This window comes from Hippocampus comes, unplaced genomic scaffold (genome assembly GCF_001891065.2).
Source record: "Hippocampus comes isolate QL1 unplaced genomic scaffold, H_comes_QL1_v1.1 scaffold48, whole genome shotgun sequence".
Lineage (NCBI taxonomy): Eukaryota > Metazoa > Chordata > Actinopteri > Syngnathiformes > Syngnathidae > Hippocampus > Hippocampus comes.
In genome coordinates, this window is record NW_017808403.1 from 379637 (window position 1) to 397301 (window position 17665).

General features: G+C 53.8%; 3 protein-coding genes and 1 long non-coding RNA gene across 4 annotated transcripts; 2 read left to right on the forward strand and 2 right to left on the reverse strand.

The window, feature by feature from the left end:
- Positions 1-190: 190 nt before the first annotated feature.
- LOC109508334 (phosphatidylcholine:ceramide cholinephosphotransferase 2-like) lies at positions 191-5472 on the reverse strand. The gene is made up of 7 exons (XM_019858236.1): positions 5290-5472; positions 3710-4320; positions 2492-2609; positions 2360-2417; positions 1886-1981; positions 1647-1813; positions 191-1010 (listed from the first exon to the last, which is right to left on the reverse strand). The coding sequence occupies exons 2-7, from the start codon at positions 4222-4224 to the stop codon at positions 837-839; spliced, it is 1128 nt and encodes a 375-aa protein (XP_019713795.1). The 5' UTR covers positions 4225-4320; positions 5290-5472; the 3' UTR covers positions 191-836.
- A 593-nt stretch (positions 5473-6065) lies between these two features.
- Positions 6066-9069, forward strand: LOC109508343 (aminoacyl tRNA synthase complex-interacting multifunctional protein 1-like). The gene is made up of 7 exons (XM_019858261.1): positions 6066-6215; positions 7007-7101; positions 7177-7290; positions 7356-7471; positions 7648-7848; positions 7918-8089; positions 8730-9069. The coding sequence occupies exons 1-7, from the start codon at positions 6187-6189 to the stop codon at positions 8900-8902; spliced, it is 900 nt and encodes a 299-aa protein (XP_019713820.1). The 5' UTR covers positions 6066-6186; the 3' UTR covers positions 8903-9069.
- Positions 9070-9426: 357 nt separating this feature from the next.
- cfi (complement factor I) lies at positions 9427-15574 on the reverse strand. Its single transcript, XM_019858229.1, has 17 exons — positions 15399-15574; positions 14676-14740; positions 14458-14611; positions 13979-14042; positions 13733-13898; positions 13016-13221; positions 12682-12783; positions 12494-12604; positions 11953-11982; positions 11853-11873; positions 11619-11755; positions 11441-11544; positions 11184-11288; positions 10942-11120; positions 10591-10692; positions 10352-10500; positions 9427-9601 (listed from the first exon to the last, which is right to left on the reverse strand). The coding sequence occupies exons 1-17, from the start codon at positions 15447-15449 to the stop codon at positions 9533-9535; spliced, it is 1815 nt and encodes a 604-aa protein (XP_019713788.1). The 5' UTR covers positions 15450-15574; the 3' UTR covers positions 9427-9532.
- A 967-nt stretch (positions 15575-16541) lies between these two features.
- LOC109508353 (uncharacterized) lies at positions 16542-16843 on the forward strand. Its single transcript, XR_002166641.1, has 2 exons — positions 16542-16636; positions 16754-16843. It is a non-coding gene; the product is annotated as an uncharacterized LOC109508353 (long non-coding RNA).
- The last annotated feature ends 822 nt before the right edge of the window (positions 16844-17665 follow it).

The following is a 17665-nucleotide window of genomic DNA, read 5'->3' on the forward strand; positions in this document are numbered from 1 at the left end:
GGCTGACGCAGCACTGAAACGCCGGCCGTCACAATTTGACAATTTTTTTTTTTTTTTTTTTAAACCGAGAGATACGAATGAACTTTGCTAGATTGGTTCGCCAGTACGATTTTAAGAAATATCGAGTATTTCGTGGAGGCTGCCAACTTGTCACTTCTTTTTGTATAAAACAAAAAAGTTTGCTTTTTGGGGGGAGTGAATGCTGCCGTGGGGCTTCCTTGCAAGCAAACAAAAAGCTGTTAAGTTTCTCTCAGACAAATGTTTCATGAAGAGAAGAGAAAGCGCAACAACCGAGAGCGGCTGTCGATTGTGGAACCCGGCGAAGCGCCGTGGCTTGTTGAATAAAAGCTCCCGACAGAGCGATATCCATGTCTCGGGCTTTATTGACGCCCAACCGTGTGTGAGCTCATTGTCTTTCCGATCACAACATGAAACAGCAACACGTTTCATTCGGGAGCCGAAGAGGGGAAGCGAACAAATGGAGAGATTGCGCGGCAAGGTTTGTCGTCCAGTAAAGGAGAGAAGCGCCGGACTTGATCGAGCCAACTCGCCGGCAGTCCGGACGACGGATGGCGCGGCCATCAAAACGCTAAGAGCTAAGCCAAGACAAACCGCACGTCCGACGTCATGAAGCCGTCGGCGGGAAAGAGCGAGGAGGAGGTTGCGCTGAGCTCTGCAAGCTTTGTGCTCTTGAAACTCGTGGCGGGACCAGTGTGCTTTTCAAGTCTGTCCAACGTTGATTGAGTGAGTGGGTGACTCTTTGTTGGCGCCTCGCCCGTCAGCCGAAGCCACAAAAAGAAGCGTTTTGAGCGTGACCGGGGGGCGCCGCCGCCGCCTCACTCGTCCCTCCCGCCCTCCACCATGCGGTAGCGCTGTCGGCACGAGGACGGCAGCGTCAACGGCCACGAGAAGACCACGGGCACGTTCGTCTGGACGTTTCGCTCCAGGAAGTTGAACACGGGGTTCCACCACGTGCGTGACAGGAAGTTGTTGGGCGCCCGACGGAGAGCCTGCCAGGAGGGAAGGGAGGGTGTGGGGGGGAGACGGCACATGCGGGTACGTACCCTGAAGTATTTGTGAAATCAGGCTTGCGTCGCGCAGAGGTCGTCTGGTCGCTGTCTCGTTTCTATTTTACCGCTTGGTCTCCGTGACCACGAAAGAAGCACGGCGAAGCTCTTTCAGCCATGTGCAAACCAAGCGGCTGGAAAGGTTCGGTGCTTCATGAAGCTTCATTTCGCCACCGCTCGAGTAAAGGCTACGCGAAAGCTCATACGCCGACAAATCTTTCCACCAGAAACGCGTCACGAGCTGCCGTGCGGATCGTCCGTAAAACGGATGCGATAAGAATCCCAAGAGCGCCTTCTTTCCATCGCTGCGTCTACGGGTATGGTCGCTCAGGCTTTCGAGTCTCGCACACTTTGAAAAGTCCTCGGGGCAGCCTACTACAAAGCATCGCAACGCCATCGCTTTTGCTCGGATTTGCACGAATCGTGCGCGCCCTGCTGCTCCGCAACACAATTCGGTCGTTTCCCAAATGTCAATTCTTCTTTTGCGTGAGTTGAAAAAGCACAGCGGCGCATGGTTGGCCCTGAAGCCGGAGAACGAGGTTGAGGACTAAACGCGGCTTTGGGCGGGAGCGTGCTTACGTGCGTGTTGGCCATGGTGTGGTACCACCAGAAGAGCCTGGTGGTGACAAAGTATCCCACCAGGACGTCGATGCTGTAGTGCTCGTGCCCCACCAGGATGCAGAGCACGCCCGAAGCGCTGAGCAGCCAGCAGATCCACTGGTACCAGCACATCCAGCGAGGAGAATCTGCAGCGGGCGGCGGGCTCAGGTTAGATCACGCCGGCTCTGGAGGCGCGCCGGTGCCTTTTGCCAACTCACACTCTTTGATGAAGAGGTAGGACAGGGTCAACATAACCGTGTGGCCGCTGTACAGGAAGTCGCCGCACATCATGTGGGAGCCGGTCAGAGATAAGCCTGCGTGCGTATTTCGGCACATTTCGGTCAACCGCTTGAATCGGTACTTCCAATTTCACAACAGTCGTTTGCACACAAGTATCTGTACCTCTGCTCCAAGTGGAAGTCGAGTAAAAATAAATCAATAAAAGGTTGGAACAACATGTGAACAATAATAATAACTGAATCGAGAATTATTTATCTGGCAGAACTTGAGCTCCGGTGGCTTATGGTTGCCAATTACCTGAATTTCTGTGAAGGGGTGCCACCAAGCTCTATTTTAGGACCACTGTTTTGTTTCCCCATGTGCAATGCTGATTTTCATGATGGTATCAAATCACTTTGAATTCATCCGTTCGCGAATGTGTGTGTGTGTGTGTGCGCGCACGCATATCGGACCTCCTCCGGAGATGAGCCGCACAATCCTCCAGATCTTCCCTGTCGAGTCATCGTACAGCTGTAGGTTTCCACGACAACACGCATCAGCACAAAGTGATGACGGCAAGGGAGCGCGCGCGGGTGTTTGCGTACCTTGGGCGCGCACACCATGTGTTGGCCCGGCACGGGCAGGGTGGTGATGTACATGGTGATGCAGCGGTACATGTAGAGTGTTCCGATGAGGAAGAAGCAGCGGCGTCCCACAATGGCTCTGATGGGAAGGAAATGAAATTGGCACAATGGTACGACGCGCCCCACTGATAAATGCCGTGGCCGACATTGGCAATTTTAAAATGGGGAGTGATCTGCAGCTTTTGTTGCCACCCCCTGCAGCCCCCCCCCCACACACACACACACTTTGATACATGACCACATAAGACAAAGATAATGACATTCAAACATTGTCCCCCCAACCCCTCAAAAAAAAAAACCCGACCGATTTCTGGCAATTTTTCTCTCCATATCGCTTTTAATGTTGTAAGTGTTCAGGGACCAAAACAGAAATGATTTCATTCATTCTATTTGTATTTTCAAATGTAAGCGGCTGATGAATTCTTGGGTTATTGGAACAGGAGTGGCCTTAATTCTAATTGCCCCACGGGGATAAAAAAAGTTTTCTGAATCTGATTTAAAAAATGGCTCTGGGTGGGGCCCTGGTGGGAACGAATCAAGATAGTCTCATTAAGCTTTGGGAATATGAACACGGTTGGGAGGATTTCTTTCCAAATGCATAGTTGGGGATGATTCAAAAAAATCTCCTTCATAACATCATCCACGTCCCACAATATTAAAGTCATGGAAGGTGAAAACTTCCATTACATTTGGATAGACTGCGCGAGGAAAAGTTGCTTGCGTGTTCTTCACAAGCCAAAGTTTCCTTTTGTTCGACGTCGCTCATCAATAGACGGACAATATCCGGTTATTGACGACGAGATGTGAGGATGCGTAACATCATCCACGTCCCACAATATTACAGTCATGGAAGGTGAAAACTTCCATTGCATTTGGATGGACTGCGCGAGGAAAAGTTGCTTGCGTGTTCTTCACAAGCCAAAGTTTCCTTTTGTTCGACGTCGCTCATCAATAGACGGACAATATCCGGTTATTGACGACGAGATGTGAGGATGCCGCGATGTTCCCCGGATGAAACTTTTGATAGGCATCATCGCCTAACGGAGGGTCTGGGTGGAAATAGACCAAACGTCGGCTTCCGCGAGCTCGGAATGCATTTGTGTCGACGCGAAAAAAAATGAAATCATCAGGACATGGGAGGGATTCTTGAGGTTGAGCGCGGGACGGCCCGTGTCTCACCTGTGCTTGAGGAGCAGCCACTGGACCAGCCAGAGTCCCACCAGGATCAGCCCGTTGACCTCGGTGACGGTGAAGGCCCAGGGAACGCGGCCCACGTAGTCAAAGAACTTGTCGGGCAGCGGCGGGCTCACGGACTTGTCGGGCACCCTCTCGTGCACGATGGTGATGACCACGGTGGTGAAGATCAAGTTGAAGACGGCGTAGAGGAAGGCCACGCCCGTCTTCCACCATTCCTTGGGGAGGCGGTCGGCGCGCTCCTCACGCATGGAGATCTTGACGTAGTCGCAGTGGCGCTTGAGGCCGCTGCTCAGGCTTTGGACCAGCTGGTTCTGCTGGAGGAGACCGCTCATTTTGCTGCGCTTGCTCCTGCCGTCCGGGGCGTCGGCCGCGGGCGGGGACGCGGGGCTGCCGTCCGGGCGAGCGGGCGAGGAGGGCGCCGTTGCCGTGACGCTCACTTCCACGTGGGGGCGGATGTGGTCGTCGTCGTCGTCCTGGATCAGACCCGAGGCCGCCATGGCGCTCTCTGGGATGACCGCGACTCCGAACGCCGTCCCAACGCTTCCCGACGGCGCTTGTCAAATGACGCTGGTTCAGGAAAGTGGGTCGAAAAACTGCAAATCAACAAGTCATCGGCTCTTTAACGCACGCAGAAGATTCCAGTCCGCGAGTGAGCCAATTCGATACGCAACCGCTGGCCCTGCGGACGGGTGAATGAAATCCACGCTTGTCTGACTTTTTTTTTTTTATGCATTATCGCCCCCTGCTGTCGACTGAAAGTGACGTCAGAATCAAATCCTTAAAAAGGTCTAACAATGTCAAATATACATTTGGGTAATAATATCTCCCCTTCGTTTTGCCCACAACGCTTCTGTATTTTTATGGTGGTCATGATGGTGGTGCTTGAAGAGCTGCGTTTTCTTGGGGTTTTTTTGTTTTGTTAGATGAACCACCGACTTAGATTAAAGTCCAAACACCTTTTACAACTAATTTATGAAGAAACCCAGGTAATTACTCTTTCTCTTTCTTTTAAATGCAAATGCGCGTGCGTGTGCGTGTGTGTGCGTGTGGTGAGAGGGAGATTTTAAAACTCTAAACTTTAAAGTGAGGATCGAAACGATAATGATGACTTGCTCTCTTTATTGGAACGTCGGGAAACCAAAACAAAAAAAAGACACTCCCGGTCAGGCATTGAACGCGACTTCCTGTTTACGCCTCTCAAATCAATATCAGGAGACTCTAATTAAAGCCCATTCGGCAACATTGGGCGTGATCTCACTGTTTTGACCCATTAAAATAATAATAATAATAAGGGGAGTAGGCTAGGCATTAAGAAACAACAATAGGAGTGTGAAACAAACGTGAATTTTTTTTTTTCGTTGCACCATTGAGGCCGATAATAAAGGCAACCATCCTTTACTCGTCTTGAGCCACGAGAAGCGTTTTAAAGGAAAAAAATGGCAATGAAATCGTTGGCGTCCTTCAAAGAGGCTCAGACCGGAAATGAGAAAGACACCTGTCGGGACGGGTTGAAGACACTTTGGCGTCACGAAAACAGCACAAGTGAACAAGCACACACTCACCGCTTCAGCCGAGGGTGCCGGAGGGGATCGGAATGCCCACAAAGTCAACTCTTTTCGCTCTTTGGCAAACTCGGGGATGGTGTTGGTTCGACTTGGACGCGTTGCGAGCCGACACGGTCGTTGTTCGACGTCTACTACCGGTTACGCCCCCTCTGCACTCCGTGACTCACCTGAGTTCGGACAAACTCGTTTTTTGACGTAAAAAAAAACCGACAGGATTCGCTCTACGGAAGCCCGGAAATATCAGAATAAATACCTACCCGGCTCAATAGTGGATAAATGTAGGTACATATACTGTATGTGTGTGTTCGTGTGAAAACACAGTGGTTTAAAATTATTTTGTGAAATTAAAATGATATCATCTCATATTTAACCAGTTCAGTTCGACCAGACTCGTTGTTTTCGGTAAATCAACGGAACGGTGATACACTTTAAAAAACCGGAAACGAAACAAAACAATTAACTATACTAACCATCGTATTTTTGTCCTTTTGTAATTTGTCTACACCATTTTTTTTTTAAACAAAGTGTCATGTTTTAACAGTGTGAATTTGGGTCAATAACACATGCCAGCGGTCTGTTTTGGTACAGTACAATTAGTTGGATGCAGTTTGTTTATATTCCACCAGAGGAAAGTAACGAGCACACTGAAACGCTTTCACTTTTGTCTTGACGTTGGATTTGTTTTAATAATGTATGAATAAGCATGGGGCTCCTTTATGTGAAACGGGTGATCAAAATAAGAATAAAAGTGGATGTCGTACATATATATTTATAAAACAGCAGAATTGGCTGTTTTTGTGTGGGGAGGCGTGGCTCCCGGAGCTGAGAAGATAGACTGGGACAGCTGATGGACAAATGCCTCTGTCGGCGTAAGGAACCACAGAGCTCGGAGACATGGAGTCGGACAACATGTTTCATCCCAGGTTGGAAAGTCTGTGCGAGTGTGCGTGTATGTGCAGCGCACAGATGTCTGTGATTGGAATTGGAGAACGTGTGTGTGTGTGTGTGTGTGTGTTTCTCAATATTAAGAGAATGCGAAACTGTACCAACAGGTGTTACTGTTGTGTTTGTATGCGCGTGTGTGTGTGTGTCCGTGTGTGAGTGTGTGTCCGTGTGTGTGTGTGTGTTTACAATTAGTCTCGCTTGTTCGGAGTGTGCGCATGCGCCTTGACAGCCAAAGTTATTTTGAGCGAGCACAGCTGTCGAGTGCTTGCCACGTGAGGACTTTTTTTTGCAGACGTAAGATGCTATAGAAAATGGACGGATGGCTGTTTTCCCGTACGTGCCACGCAATGGAACGGCAACCAGTGATGATGGGCAAAATGAAGCCCCCTGAACCACCGAGGACTCATTGCTTCAGCGAAATGTTCACGACTTGTTGCTTCATTCACATGAACTCTCGACTGTCACCCGGTGTACAGTGGCGAGTCAAAGAGATGAAATCTTGAAATGCTTTGAGGTATTCTGAAAGAATGTGGCCAAATGAAGCTTTGCGAATCATTGAGGCTCTCCGGACAATTGGTCTGCATATGGCATGAAGCGATCTTGCTTCATTTGCTCGCTGGCATCATCAAGCGATAAGCTTCACGCTGTCAATCGGGGTTTTCATTTGGCCCATCGCTACAGCTACCGGTCCAAGGTGCATCCGTCCTCTTGCCCAAAGTCAGCGGTGATTCGACACGCAAAAAGCATTGAGGTTTGGGCTCTTTTTCAGCCTTTCTGCGGCCCTGATGAAGTTGGATCCCGAAGACGGCGGGAAGATGGTGGAGTACTTCCAAACGCACGCGCTGCTGGCCAGAGAGAAAGCTCGTAAGCGTTTTTTTCCTCAGAGCATCCCATCACTTGAGGTGGGCGGAACGGTGACCGCTCGGGGGCTTTTGGCAGTCCTGCAGGCGTCCGTGCGCGAGCAGAAGAAGCTGCTGGTGGAAAACGGCAAACTGAAGAAGGACATCGAGGAGCTGCGGCACGAGCTCCGCGACAAGCAGAGGAGACGCGTGGGTACGAGCGCTCGCGGGCGATTGCTCGGGAAGCCTTCTTCTCCCCTTTGTCTCCCTTTCCTCCAGCTAAGGCCCTCGTCTCACCGAGCAGAGCCGCCAATCCAGCCGCTTCGCCCGCCCCCGCCGCGTCGCCGTCCCGCTCGGTCGACCTCCAGGCGACTGGTAGGCAAAGAGGAGAGAAATAGATATAGCAATTGAAAGGAAGCCACTTAGCGACAGGCCACGCCTCCATTTGGGCAAAGACAAGCGTTGCTGCTGATCAGTCGCCGACCACTCGGGTGACGCGAGAGCCCCAAATTCTGCTTGCGCTCCCGCTGTGGTGGACATCTCGCAGCGTCACCGCAAAGCTCTCTTTTGCACAGCCGCTCCCGAAGCGCTCCTGCCGCCGCCACCGGCGGCCCCCGCAGTTGACGTCTCCCGCCTGGACCTGAGAGTCGGACGTATCCTCGGCGTTCGCCGCCACCCGCGTGCGGCGAGTCTGACTGTTCACGACGTCGACGTGGGAGAGAAAGCCCCGCGCCCGGTCGTCGGCAAGCGCCGCCCGGGTGACCAACAACCGGTTACTTCTTCTTTTTGGTCTCGCCCACCGTTCGCTTAGTTGTGTCACTCATTTTCCTTTGCCCGGCAGCTCGCCGGCTCGCTCGCCGTCCTGCTCTGCAACGTCAAGGCCTGCAAAGTGAGGGGCGCGGCTTCGCAGGCCCGCCTCCTGCGCTGCTTCCGGTCCGACGGCCCGGTCGAGCTGCTGGCCCCGCCGGCGGGTTCCAACCCTGGAGACAGAGTCACTTTCCTCAACTACCCGGGTAACCAACCGTTGGCGCCGTTTTCCTCCATTTATCCGCTGACAGCGTTTCGGACAGAAAAGGGACGTGAAAGGTTGATTTGGTCGCCCGCGAGGCCCGTACTGACAGACAACAGGCCGGTCTCCTGTCAGACAAAACTGTCATTGCATTGATTTCATTGCGCTAATTGAGGGACGGTTCCTCTGTTGTGACCGCCTCGGCCACTGGGAGGCAGCATAACACAGTGAACGGAGAAGAAGACGACGACTTCTCCAAAGGACTCAGGAAGATGCTGTCAAATGAGTTATTCTTCACAGACCATCAAGAATACGCGCCTCGTGTTTCCTCTTATATGACGACTATTGGGGTTGCTCCACCATCGGTTCAAATAAGCATCGTTCAAAGAGTTTGGAAACTGCGAAGCTAACGTTAGCATCTCAGCGGCATTTTCCGTTCCAGGTTAGCATTAAGATGGCGGGCTCTCATGAAGGCAACATGGCTTCTTTCAAATACACAATTTAGTTTGGACAGGAAACATCGTCAAACCGTCTTTGGAAGAATTGCTCACGATTTGAATTATTGGCAGATGATGGACGGGTCGCCAATCAATGGCAAGGCAATGGACTAGTCACCAGTCTGTGTGCGTGTGTGTGTTGAGCAGGTGAACCTGACCGGGAGCTGAAGGCCAAGCAGCGGGTGTGGGATCACGTTCAGCCCGGCCTACTGGTGGACGCCGAGGGTGTGGCCAACTACAAGGGTTGCGGCTTCCAGGTGGAGGGCAAAGGCCTGTGCAGGGCGCCGTCCATCACCAACGGCACTATCCGATGCACATAGACGGGCCACCTGCGCCGTTTTGCGGACACAACGGGGTCGCACCGCGGTGGTGCTGTTGTTGTGATGAGCCCCGCAATCATTGCTGTCATCGGTGCTTTGCTGTTCTCTGATGTGCCGAGCTTTTGAACGGTCGTGCGTGCAAGCAGACAATAAACCTGAGCAAACTGGCTGTGTGAATGCCGCTTTTTGCGATACTGGGCGTGCGGCTAGCTAGCTAGCTATATATATATAGATATATATATCTATATATATAGATAGATAGATCGATAGATAGATAGATTTTGTATATACACACACACACACACACACTCTCACACACACTCATAGATATATTGTATGTACACACACATGCACACACACTCTCACACACACTTTTCGATCTATTAAAAACTGACAAACGCGTTCTAAAAATCCAGATCAAAACGAGTTGCCCTAAAATAGTGAAAATAAAATAGGAATTTAACTGGCATGAAAAGTCTAAAACTCTTGCAACCCTCCAAATCATTCCATAGCGCCCCCCCTGGCATCTTTCATGCTGTGCATTTAATGACATTTAATGACACCTCCACTGGCACCTTCAAACAAAAACAGCTGACAATGAAGATAAAATGATGATGATGACGGTGCCCATCACGAGTTGAACTTGGTGACGGCGGGCCAGCCGGTCTGCAGGCGGATCCACTCAAAGTAGTGCGCCACCTGCAGACGAGCAAAGGGTAAGGGATGGAGAGCAGGAGGGCCCAACCAAAAACCGTCCATCGCGGTCGACCGGGAGACGGCCGGCTGGTCCCAAGTCCACCGCGAGGGGCGTGGGTGTGTGTGTGTGTTGGGGGGAGGGGGGTGGGGGGGGCGGCTGCGTGGTGGTTATCATGAGCATTGATGATTAGTTGGGGTTGTGTGGTCGTGTGCCGTCCAGCCAATGCAAACATCATTCTCACGCCCACAAAACGGGGCCCAATTGATTTTGCGACTTGCCGATTGAATCGATCGTAGCCCTTTTAAAAAGGCAAATATCAGCCTTTTTTTTTTTACTTGACACATAAACACATAACCAAAACGCTTCAAAAAAATTCGAAAATTAGACCAAAAAAAAAAAAAAAATCTGCCAATATTTTTTCCTCTCTTGCAAAGTTAAAGAAGAACAAAGTTTGGAAAGCATGTTCTGCTTGCAATCCATAGTTTCATTGTTGTGTTAAGGGACCAAAAAGAAGTTCTCATTCATTCTATGTATTTTTTTAAATAACCGTATGATTCACCATTTATCGGGATCTTTTTCTACCAAATAGGAGCATCTGTGTAAAAAATAATAATAATAACAATAAAATTCATGTCAGTCATAATGATTGTTCCTCCCAGTCAGCCCGCCGATTAGAAATGAAAGCCGGCGTGCATACGTACACGCACGGCGTACGCACGCCGGTTCGGCCAAACCGGCCTTATGTGCATCACCTGCGTATAAACGCCCGGCAACCCCGGCTGGCCGCATTGATCGCCCCAGCTGACGATGCCCCACAGGTAGGACACGCCCAGGTGGTCCTGACACACCAGGGGGCCGCCGCTGTCGCCCTGGCAGGAGTCCACGTTGCCGTCCAGGTCACCTGCACGCACGCACGCACGCACGCCCATTTCAACGCGGACACGTCAGCGGCACGGGCGCGAACGGCGCCGTGACGGTCCGACACACTGACCGGCGCACATCATGCCGGGTCTGAAGCGGTCCTTGTAGAAGCGCTGGCAGTCGTGGATGAGGGACACGTTGGCCCACAGCAGAACCTGCGAGGCTTTCCCCACTGCAACACCGACAAGATGCCGCGTCAACCCCGCCGCTGGGTTTCGGCGGGGGCCGGAATACGAGCGAGGCCACTCGGGGGGTCTCGGCCGCACAGATTTTTTGCTTCGCTTTGTGGATTGTGGTGAATCCGCTCACAGATTTGGGCATGTGCTTGTCAAATTGTGTTGTTTTTTTTTTGGGGGGGGGGGGTCACTCTGAGCTGAAGGTAAACATCTACAAGAAAGAGAAAGGTTGAGCGCGCACGCACCTGACGTGCGGCCCCAGCCCGAGATGCTGCACGTGTGGTTGGCGCCGAAGAGCCGCGGCGACCAGGGCACGCAGGCGGGCTTCACCGCGGGGTTGTCCACCATACACTTGCCCGGCTCCTCCGGGAGGTCCTTGAGCCGCACCAGCGCGATGTCGTTCTCGTACGTGCTGGCGTTGTACCTGCGGGACGACATCGGTGAAGGCCACGGCCGCAAAGCCCGGCGAGCCGGGCGGCGGCGCCACCTGGGGTGAATGATGACGTTGCCCACGGGGATGATGTCGGTGGTGTCCTGAGGCGTCGACTTCTTCCAGATGGAAAACTTGACCCGGTAGGCCGACGGGTTGGGTCTGGAAAGACGGGGCAAAGCGCGTCGCGAGTACAAAACCTCGGCCGAAGCGACCGCTCCTCCGCCGCTAAGCACGGCGGACGCGAGCGCGGGACCTTCGCGTGGATGCGGGCCATGTCAAAACACTCCCCAAACGGCTCGGCGCGGTCGCACCTGACGCAGTGCGCCGCCGTGACGACCCAGCAGCCTCCGATGTAAGTTCCCCCGCAGTTGATCCTGCCGTTGTCTTCCAGGCCCACCTGCCACTGGATCTGCGTCTGCGTGGCGGCGACGCGACACGACACGCGCGTCAAGCCCGACGGCGACGCCCGGCGACGGGCCGCAAACTCACCCGGTTGGCCGCGACGCCGCCCACGACTCTCTTGACGCGGCCGGCTCGGTCCCCCACGCTGCTGTCGTGCGCGGCCGTCAAATTGGCAATGCCGCACTGCAACTTGGACTCCAGGTGGGCACGGTTGGCGCGCGTTTCTACGTGAGCAAAACTTGCCCATTCAGCAGGGCACCGCAACGTCACCCCCCCCACTCCCACCCATGTCTTTGGAACGTGCACTTCAAGAGGACAAACCTTTCCTAGGAGAGATGTACTCTGCGAGAAGGAGATGGAAGGAGGCGATGAGTGGCCAACGTGGCGGAAGCCTCTGGCGGGATCCTTCCCCGGTGCCTACCTGTGACGTTCATCTCCGTCCCGGCCGGCTCTGCGCGACATTAGAGATGGATCACTTCCCGCTTCTCTTGACGTTCCGCGGCGCTCATCGGGAGATATTTGCAATTTCTGGACCAATTGCTCGTGAATGCTGACCCCCATTGAAAAACCCAAACCATTTGGATGCACGTGGAACGATGTGGGATGGCAATGAGTGGACAAATTGTTCATTTCAAATGCGAGCCATGGTGTGAATCGGTTTTGTCGCACGTGTCATTGATGCCAAAAGAGGGGCCGCTTTGGGTGGGTGACAAGGTTGAATTTGGGCTCAATTTTGGCCCGGTTGAGGACTTCAAATGGCAACGAGGCCAATGTGTTCGGAAACTTTTGGTTGAAAATTTGGGGAATGAGAAAACCAATAGCCTGCAAGGTGTGAATTTCGGAAACTCATGATGTGAATCGGCGCCTGTGCGTTCACAAATGGATGAATAACACTTGGACGATGTTGGTTTTTTTTTTGTTGTTTCCCGCCACGCCAAATGTGAAAAGGTCAAATTTCTCACCGTGCGTCGGCGCCTCGTCTTCTCCCGCCAAACAGTCCATCTGTCCGTCAGCCAGCGCGTCGGCCTGCACGCACACGCCCGAGTCGCAGCGGAAGGCGCCCCTCCTGCAGCCTGGCGCGGGCGGGGGGGCACAATCGGCGTCAGGGCGCAAAGTGGACGCGCGCTCGGACGCGTGAGTGGGCGCTTACGTTTGCAGCACATCTCGTCGCTGAGGTCGCCGCAGTCGTCGATGCCGTCGCACGTCTGGTTGGCGGACACGCACTTGCCGTTGACGCACGCGAAGCCGCACTCTAGTGGGGAGGGAGCGGGCGGGCGGACGGGCGGCCGCCGTGCGTTCATTCGCGCGCGCTCGGGTGACACTCTCACGCGCAAAGTGCTGCGTCGACTGGAGCGATCGCGAGAGCGATCGCGAGTGCGCAGCGCTCAAGTTTCACGTCGGGAGGAGAGAGCGTTTCTGAGAGCGCCCCGAGCGGCGAGCAGAACCGATCCTGAAAGGTTTCCATCGGCGGCCCTCCCTCCTACCTCGGGGCGCCTCGTTGCGGTCGTAGCAGGTCGCCGTGGCAACCCGGCCCTCGCCGACCCGGACGCCGTCGTGGATGACGCACTCGGCCAGCGACGTCTCGAAGCCCCGGCAGCGAACGATGACGCAGCGGTCGGGCAACGGCGAGAGGGCGTGACCACCTCGCCTCAGGGGACCGGAGGCCACGGAGCCGGCGGACGCGGCGCCGCTGCGGGACAGAGACGCCGACAACGCGCCCTTAGCTTGCAGGCCGGCAAGGTGCTGACCCCGACCAGTTTCATGCCGGCGGCTTCCACGCGTGCACGTGAGGGGAGGGTTCGCTCGTCTGCGAGCAAATACTTGTCAGGCGAGTGCTTTCAGGGTTTCTTTCTTTCAGGCAACGGTCTCTTTTGGCGAAGAGGAAAAACTCCGATCGGCCCGGCCGCGTCCGCTTCGGGGAGGCTCATTTCCCCAAGCGGTCACGTCACCGGGAAGCAGTGACGGCTCCGACGAAGGCTCAAGTGACAGCCCAAACTGTCACTTTTTCCTCTTCACCCAAAAAAAGACAATTGTCCGGGGAAAGGGGCGTAACCCCCCCCCCCACAAAAAAGAAAAAAAACCTTCATCCTAAGTGTACCAATGAGCAGAGCAGATGAACGTCATAGCGCTCAATGTGAGAGCGGTTCCTTTGTGCAGGCGTGGGAGAGGCTTTGGCGAGCGTGTTTGCGACGCGTTCTCACAGCGGGTGCCCGTGATCCTTGCAGGCCACGTTGGCGGCGGCCATGTCCCAGCTCTGCCCGCAAACCAGCAAGCGCTTGCCCCCGCCCACGCCGGCTTGCTCGGGGACGAAGAGGCTGAGCGCGCCCGTGTGGGGATCCAGGAAACTCCGGAACTTGGGCTGCTCCTCTGCGGGCACCACAAAAGGCAAAGTCCAGTGTTTCCGGGCGGCGGGAAGCCGGCGAGCCGAGGCGACGTCGGGAGCAAACCTGAGCACGCTTGGTCAAAGTGGGACATGGCCGACTTGCCGCTGCGACACGACAAGGCCATGGCCTGCCACACACAAAGGCCAAAAGGTCAGACAACTTTCGCGCAAACAAATCGGCGCGACGTTGCTTTCGGTCTCTCGCTCGCCAAGCTGAATCTCTCCGCTCCAAAATTCAAGTCCACTTCCCTCGCGGGGCCGGCCAATGTGCTGCAGAAACATTCCGCCCGCGTGGCACGCGCAGCCCGGGTTTGTCGCGCTACTTTTGTCCGAACGAAGCACCTCAACTCATTTTGACACCCCGTCGTTCCTTGGCACCAACATGCCACAAAATGTCGGCGAAGCACTACTCTTGTCCAAATGAAGCTCCTCAACTCACCATAAACGGGCTTAAGTGGCACTGGCATTGTGAGGTGGGGCGGAGGACCCAAAAAGTGTCAGACCCCCACCCCCCTCCCCCCAAGGCTGCCAAACGAGAGCTACCTGGCAGTAGGAGCGGTAGAGGCGGCCGTCCCGCCCGCAAACGGGGGTGATGTCCTCGGTGGGACACAAATACGGCGGCTTGCAGGAGCAACGTCCCTCGATGCATCGCTCCCACGGGGCGCAAAAGACCAGGTCACAGGAGGCACGCGTGGGCCTGCAAGCACAAGTGGCCTTGAGCGCACGTCGCTGCCGCCGGCCGGCCAAACGGCGCCACCTACTTCCTGCCGAGACACTCCTCCGGACCCAAAAAGTCGTCGGGGTCGGTCGCCGCCCAGGTCACCTCCTGCAGGGGGCGCAGTCACACAACAAGCGTCATGAAGAACTTGGAGCGCCTGCCCAACATTTCAGTATCTGCTCTTCTCTAACGTTTCACCGAGATGTCTCAGCTCGTCTAAGCTCAGCAGTACAGCAGTAATACGCCTCAGTCGGTCTTCGGAGAGCATCAGGTATATATGACCGTTGAACTAAGTACCAAAAACTAGAGAACAATTCCTGGAGCATTTTTTGTTTTTTTTTTTTTAGGTTTAAAGCGAAGTAGCCGAATTACCGGAGGACTCGTTTCCCCCTGATATGGCTATTCACTTGTCTTTTTACATGCGTAGCACCGCAACATGGATGCTGATAGCATTAAGCTAGTGGACCGAAAGGCAAAGCTCTTTGGGGGGGGGGCCATTGGTCGAAATAGCGCGTCCATTAATAGCTTCTGCCTTTCTTCTCTCCCAGTCATCTCTGCAGTTCCGAGGCCACTGCAGGTTCGGTTTGAAGCTGGGGTCGCCAGTCAGGAGGTCACAAGATGACCTTTTGTTCCTTCCTCTAACCATAGCGGCTAAGGGAACAACAGACTAAGTGTCAAATGATTTGGCCATCGGTGATGTTGATCGGCAGGAAAACCAAACGAGTCAAAGAAGATGAAGACACCGAGAAGCGGGGGAAAAACTCACCCAGTTGGAGGGACAGATGAGGAGAAGCGGCAGGAGAAGGCAAAGGTTCATCCTGACCGTCCCGAACACACAATGTTGTCTCCCCAAGTCCGCGGCAGCTAAACAAGCCTCCGAGGACACCGTCCGTCAATTATTAGCCTGCCTCGTCAACAAGACAAACGGCATCGATCCGGCCGAGAACACGCCCCCCCCCCAAAAAAAAAAAATCAAAGGGCGTACGACGGCCTTCAAGTGACAGAGCTTCTTCCGCCCGCCTCCCCGTCGCTCGTCTTGGTCGACAGCGCAAACGGGCACGGGTCGGAGGGCACGTGAGAACAGACGAGCCGGTGCTCGACTTCGCGTCAGTGTGCCGGCCTCCAAATGATGAGGCCGCTTGACAATTTGTGTTTATTGACCTAAGCAGTCAATCGGAGTCAATGACATGTTTCTTAATAAACTGGGGGCGGGGGGCAAATTAGTCAAAACACACGTTCTTAAAAACTTGAAGATGCGTATGTGTGTTTATATTTGAAAATAGCCCCCCCCCCCCCCAAAAAAAAAAAAAAAAACGACGACTGAAGGTATTGCTGCCACTCTAGGAAAAAAGAACACTAAAATGGTGTAAAAATGTGAAGATAATCGTGTACAAACGTGAAAACTATGATGTCAAATTGCAGGATGGCACCAAGGTTGTCGGGCTGTCCTCCGAGAGGCCGTCCACGTCACATTTTGGACTTTTCACGTTTTTTCACGCTTTTACATGACAACTTTGGTGGATTTTTTTCCCTGCTGCCCCAGCAATGCGCTTCCACGTAGAATTTCGAGTCCAGATGGAACCTGATCGTAAGCCACTGCGTCATACGGAAAATGAAAACGGACATCCCGAGTCCATCGCAAGGTGTTGCGGCGCAGGCGCAGTTGGACCGTTTCATCCAGTAATTGTTGGGCGCGCCGCTAGAGGGAGCCCGCGACCGGGGTGGAGGCCGAGCGAAGGCGGAGCCAAAAAGACGCTCTTCAAAGCATTTATTCGCTTTTCCTTCCACGGACAGCAGAACGTGACTTGACGCCAAGTCAGCTCGAAATACAAATAAACAAAAAGCAGATTTCAATATAAATAGAAAGAGTAAAGCTTGCATTGCACCGGTTCACCACATTGGACTTGGGAGTCTTGCAACTTGCCCGCTGGCGCGCTTCGCCACGCCGACTTTGCATCGGAGGAGCTTAGCTTGCCGCCACGTTTGGTTTGAAGCCAACGAGAGGTTCCGTCCCCTCCGGACTCGGGAGTCTTGCAACTTGCCCGCTGGCGCGCTACGCCACGCCGACTTGGCATCGGAGGAGCTTAGCTTGCCGTAGGTTTGGTTTGAAGCCAACGAGAGGTTCCGTCCCCTCGTTGCGAGGACAAAAATATTGGTGAAGAAAATCCCGCGAAGGCAGTTTGGTGAATGATGACAAAGAGGCACGAAAAAGAAACAGAAAAGTGACACGCCTTGAGCAGGCCTCATTTAAGAATGGCGGTTCGGAGTGTTCTTTCCAGACGCTTTTGCGCACGTATCCATCGATCGCTGATGAACAAGCGGGACAAAGTCCGCACGTTAACGTCACCGTTCCATTCCGCCGCAACGTAGACGTCGCGCGCCGTTCGTTCGTCTTGCCGCGTGGCATCAGCTGCTTGTTAAGGGTTTGAGGAGTTTGTTTTGTTAGTTTTGTAACACGTGAAAACCTCAGTTGGAGTGTGTGCGTGTCGCCGTTTAAGCTGGCCGGAGTGCGGACCACGTCAATTCGCATAAGAGCACATTTGTTTCCTGCTATCTTCAAGATAACAACATGAGTGTCGTGCGTCGATTGTCCTCCCAACTTGTTGACGCGAAGAAATAGGCAAAGGCGCCAAATCCGAACTAAAGAAAGAGGTAGGAGAAAATGTCTTCGCGGTGGACGAGCGCGCAGCCGCCGCCAGGCGGCGACGAGCTCGTCGGACGCCGAGCGGTGTGCGGTCGCTTTGCTTGGAAGCCGAAGGCAAATCAAACCTTGCACTATTCAAGGGAACTCATCAAAAGGGCGGACAGGTGCCGAGCGGGGCTCATTTGGCCAAATTCTTCGGTCCGACTTTGTCCGAGCGGCGGTCCGGGAATTCACCGAGAGAAGGCCGCGCGGACCCAAAACTTGAGGTTTGGTTTCGGGGATGGACACTTGAGACTTTTTCGCAGGCAAACGTGTACACCAAATTTTGCCCATCGGTGAAAACGCGGACCTGGGACTGCCCCCCGCACCCCCCACCACCACAAAAATAA

Bases quoted from the DNA above. Each gene is read 5' to 3' on its own strand.
- LOC109508334 (XM_019858236.1), bottom strand. From the start codon at position 4,224: ATGGCGGCCTCGGGTCTGATCCAGGACGACGACGACGACCACATCCGC. The intron at 1,982-2,359 runs GTCCGATATGCG...ATACGCACGCAG, and splicing joins GCGGCTCATCTCCGGAGGAG to GCTTATCTCTGACCGGCTCC. The intron at 1,011-1,646 runs GTAAGCACGCTC...CCCTCCTGGCAG, and splicing joins ACACCATGGCCAACACGCAC to GCTCTCCGTCGGGCGCCCAA.
- LOC109508343 (XM_019858261.1), top strand. From the start codon at position 6,187: ATGGAGTCGGACAACATGTTTCATCCCAG. The intron at 6,216-7,006 runs GTTGGAAAGTCT...GCTCTTTTTCAG, and splicing joins GACAACATGTTTCATCCCAG to CCTTTCTGCGGCCCTGATGA. The intron at 8,090-8,729 runs GTAACCAACCGT...TGTGTTGAGCAG, and splicing joins CACTTTCCTCAACTACCCGG to GTGAACCTGACCGGGAGCTG.
- cfi (XM_019858229.1), bottom strand. From the start codon at position 15,449: ATGAACCTTTGCCTTCTCCTGCCGCTTCTCCTCATCTGTCCCTCCAAC. The intron at 11,545-11,618 runs GTGAGTTTGCGG...GCCGCCACGCAG, and splicing joins GCGGCGTCGCGGCCAACCGG to ACGCAGATCCAGTGGCAGGT. The intron at 10,693-10,941 runs GTGCGTGCGCGC...TCGGTGTTGCAG, and splicing joins GGGCTGGGGCCGCACGTCAG to TGGGGAAAGCCTCGCAGGTT.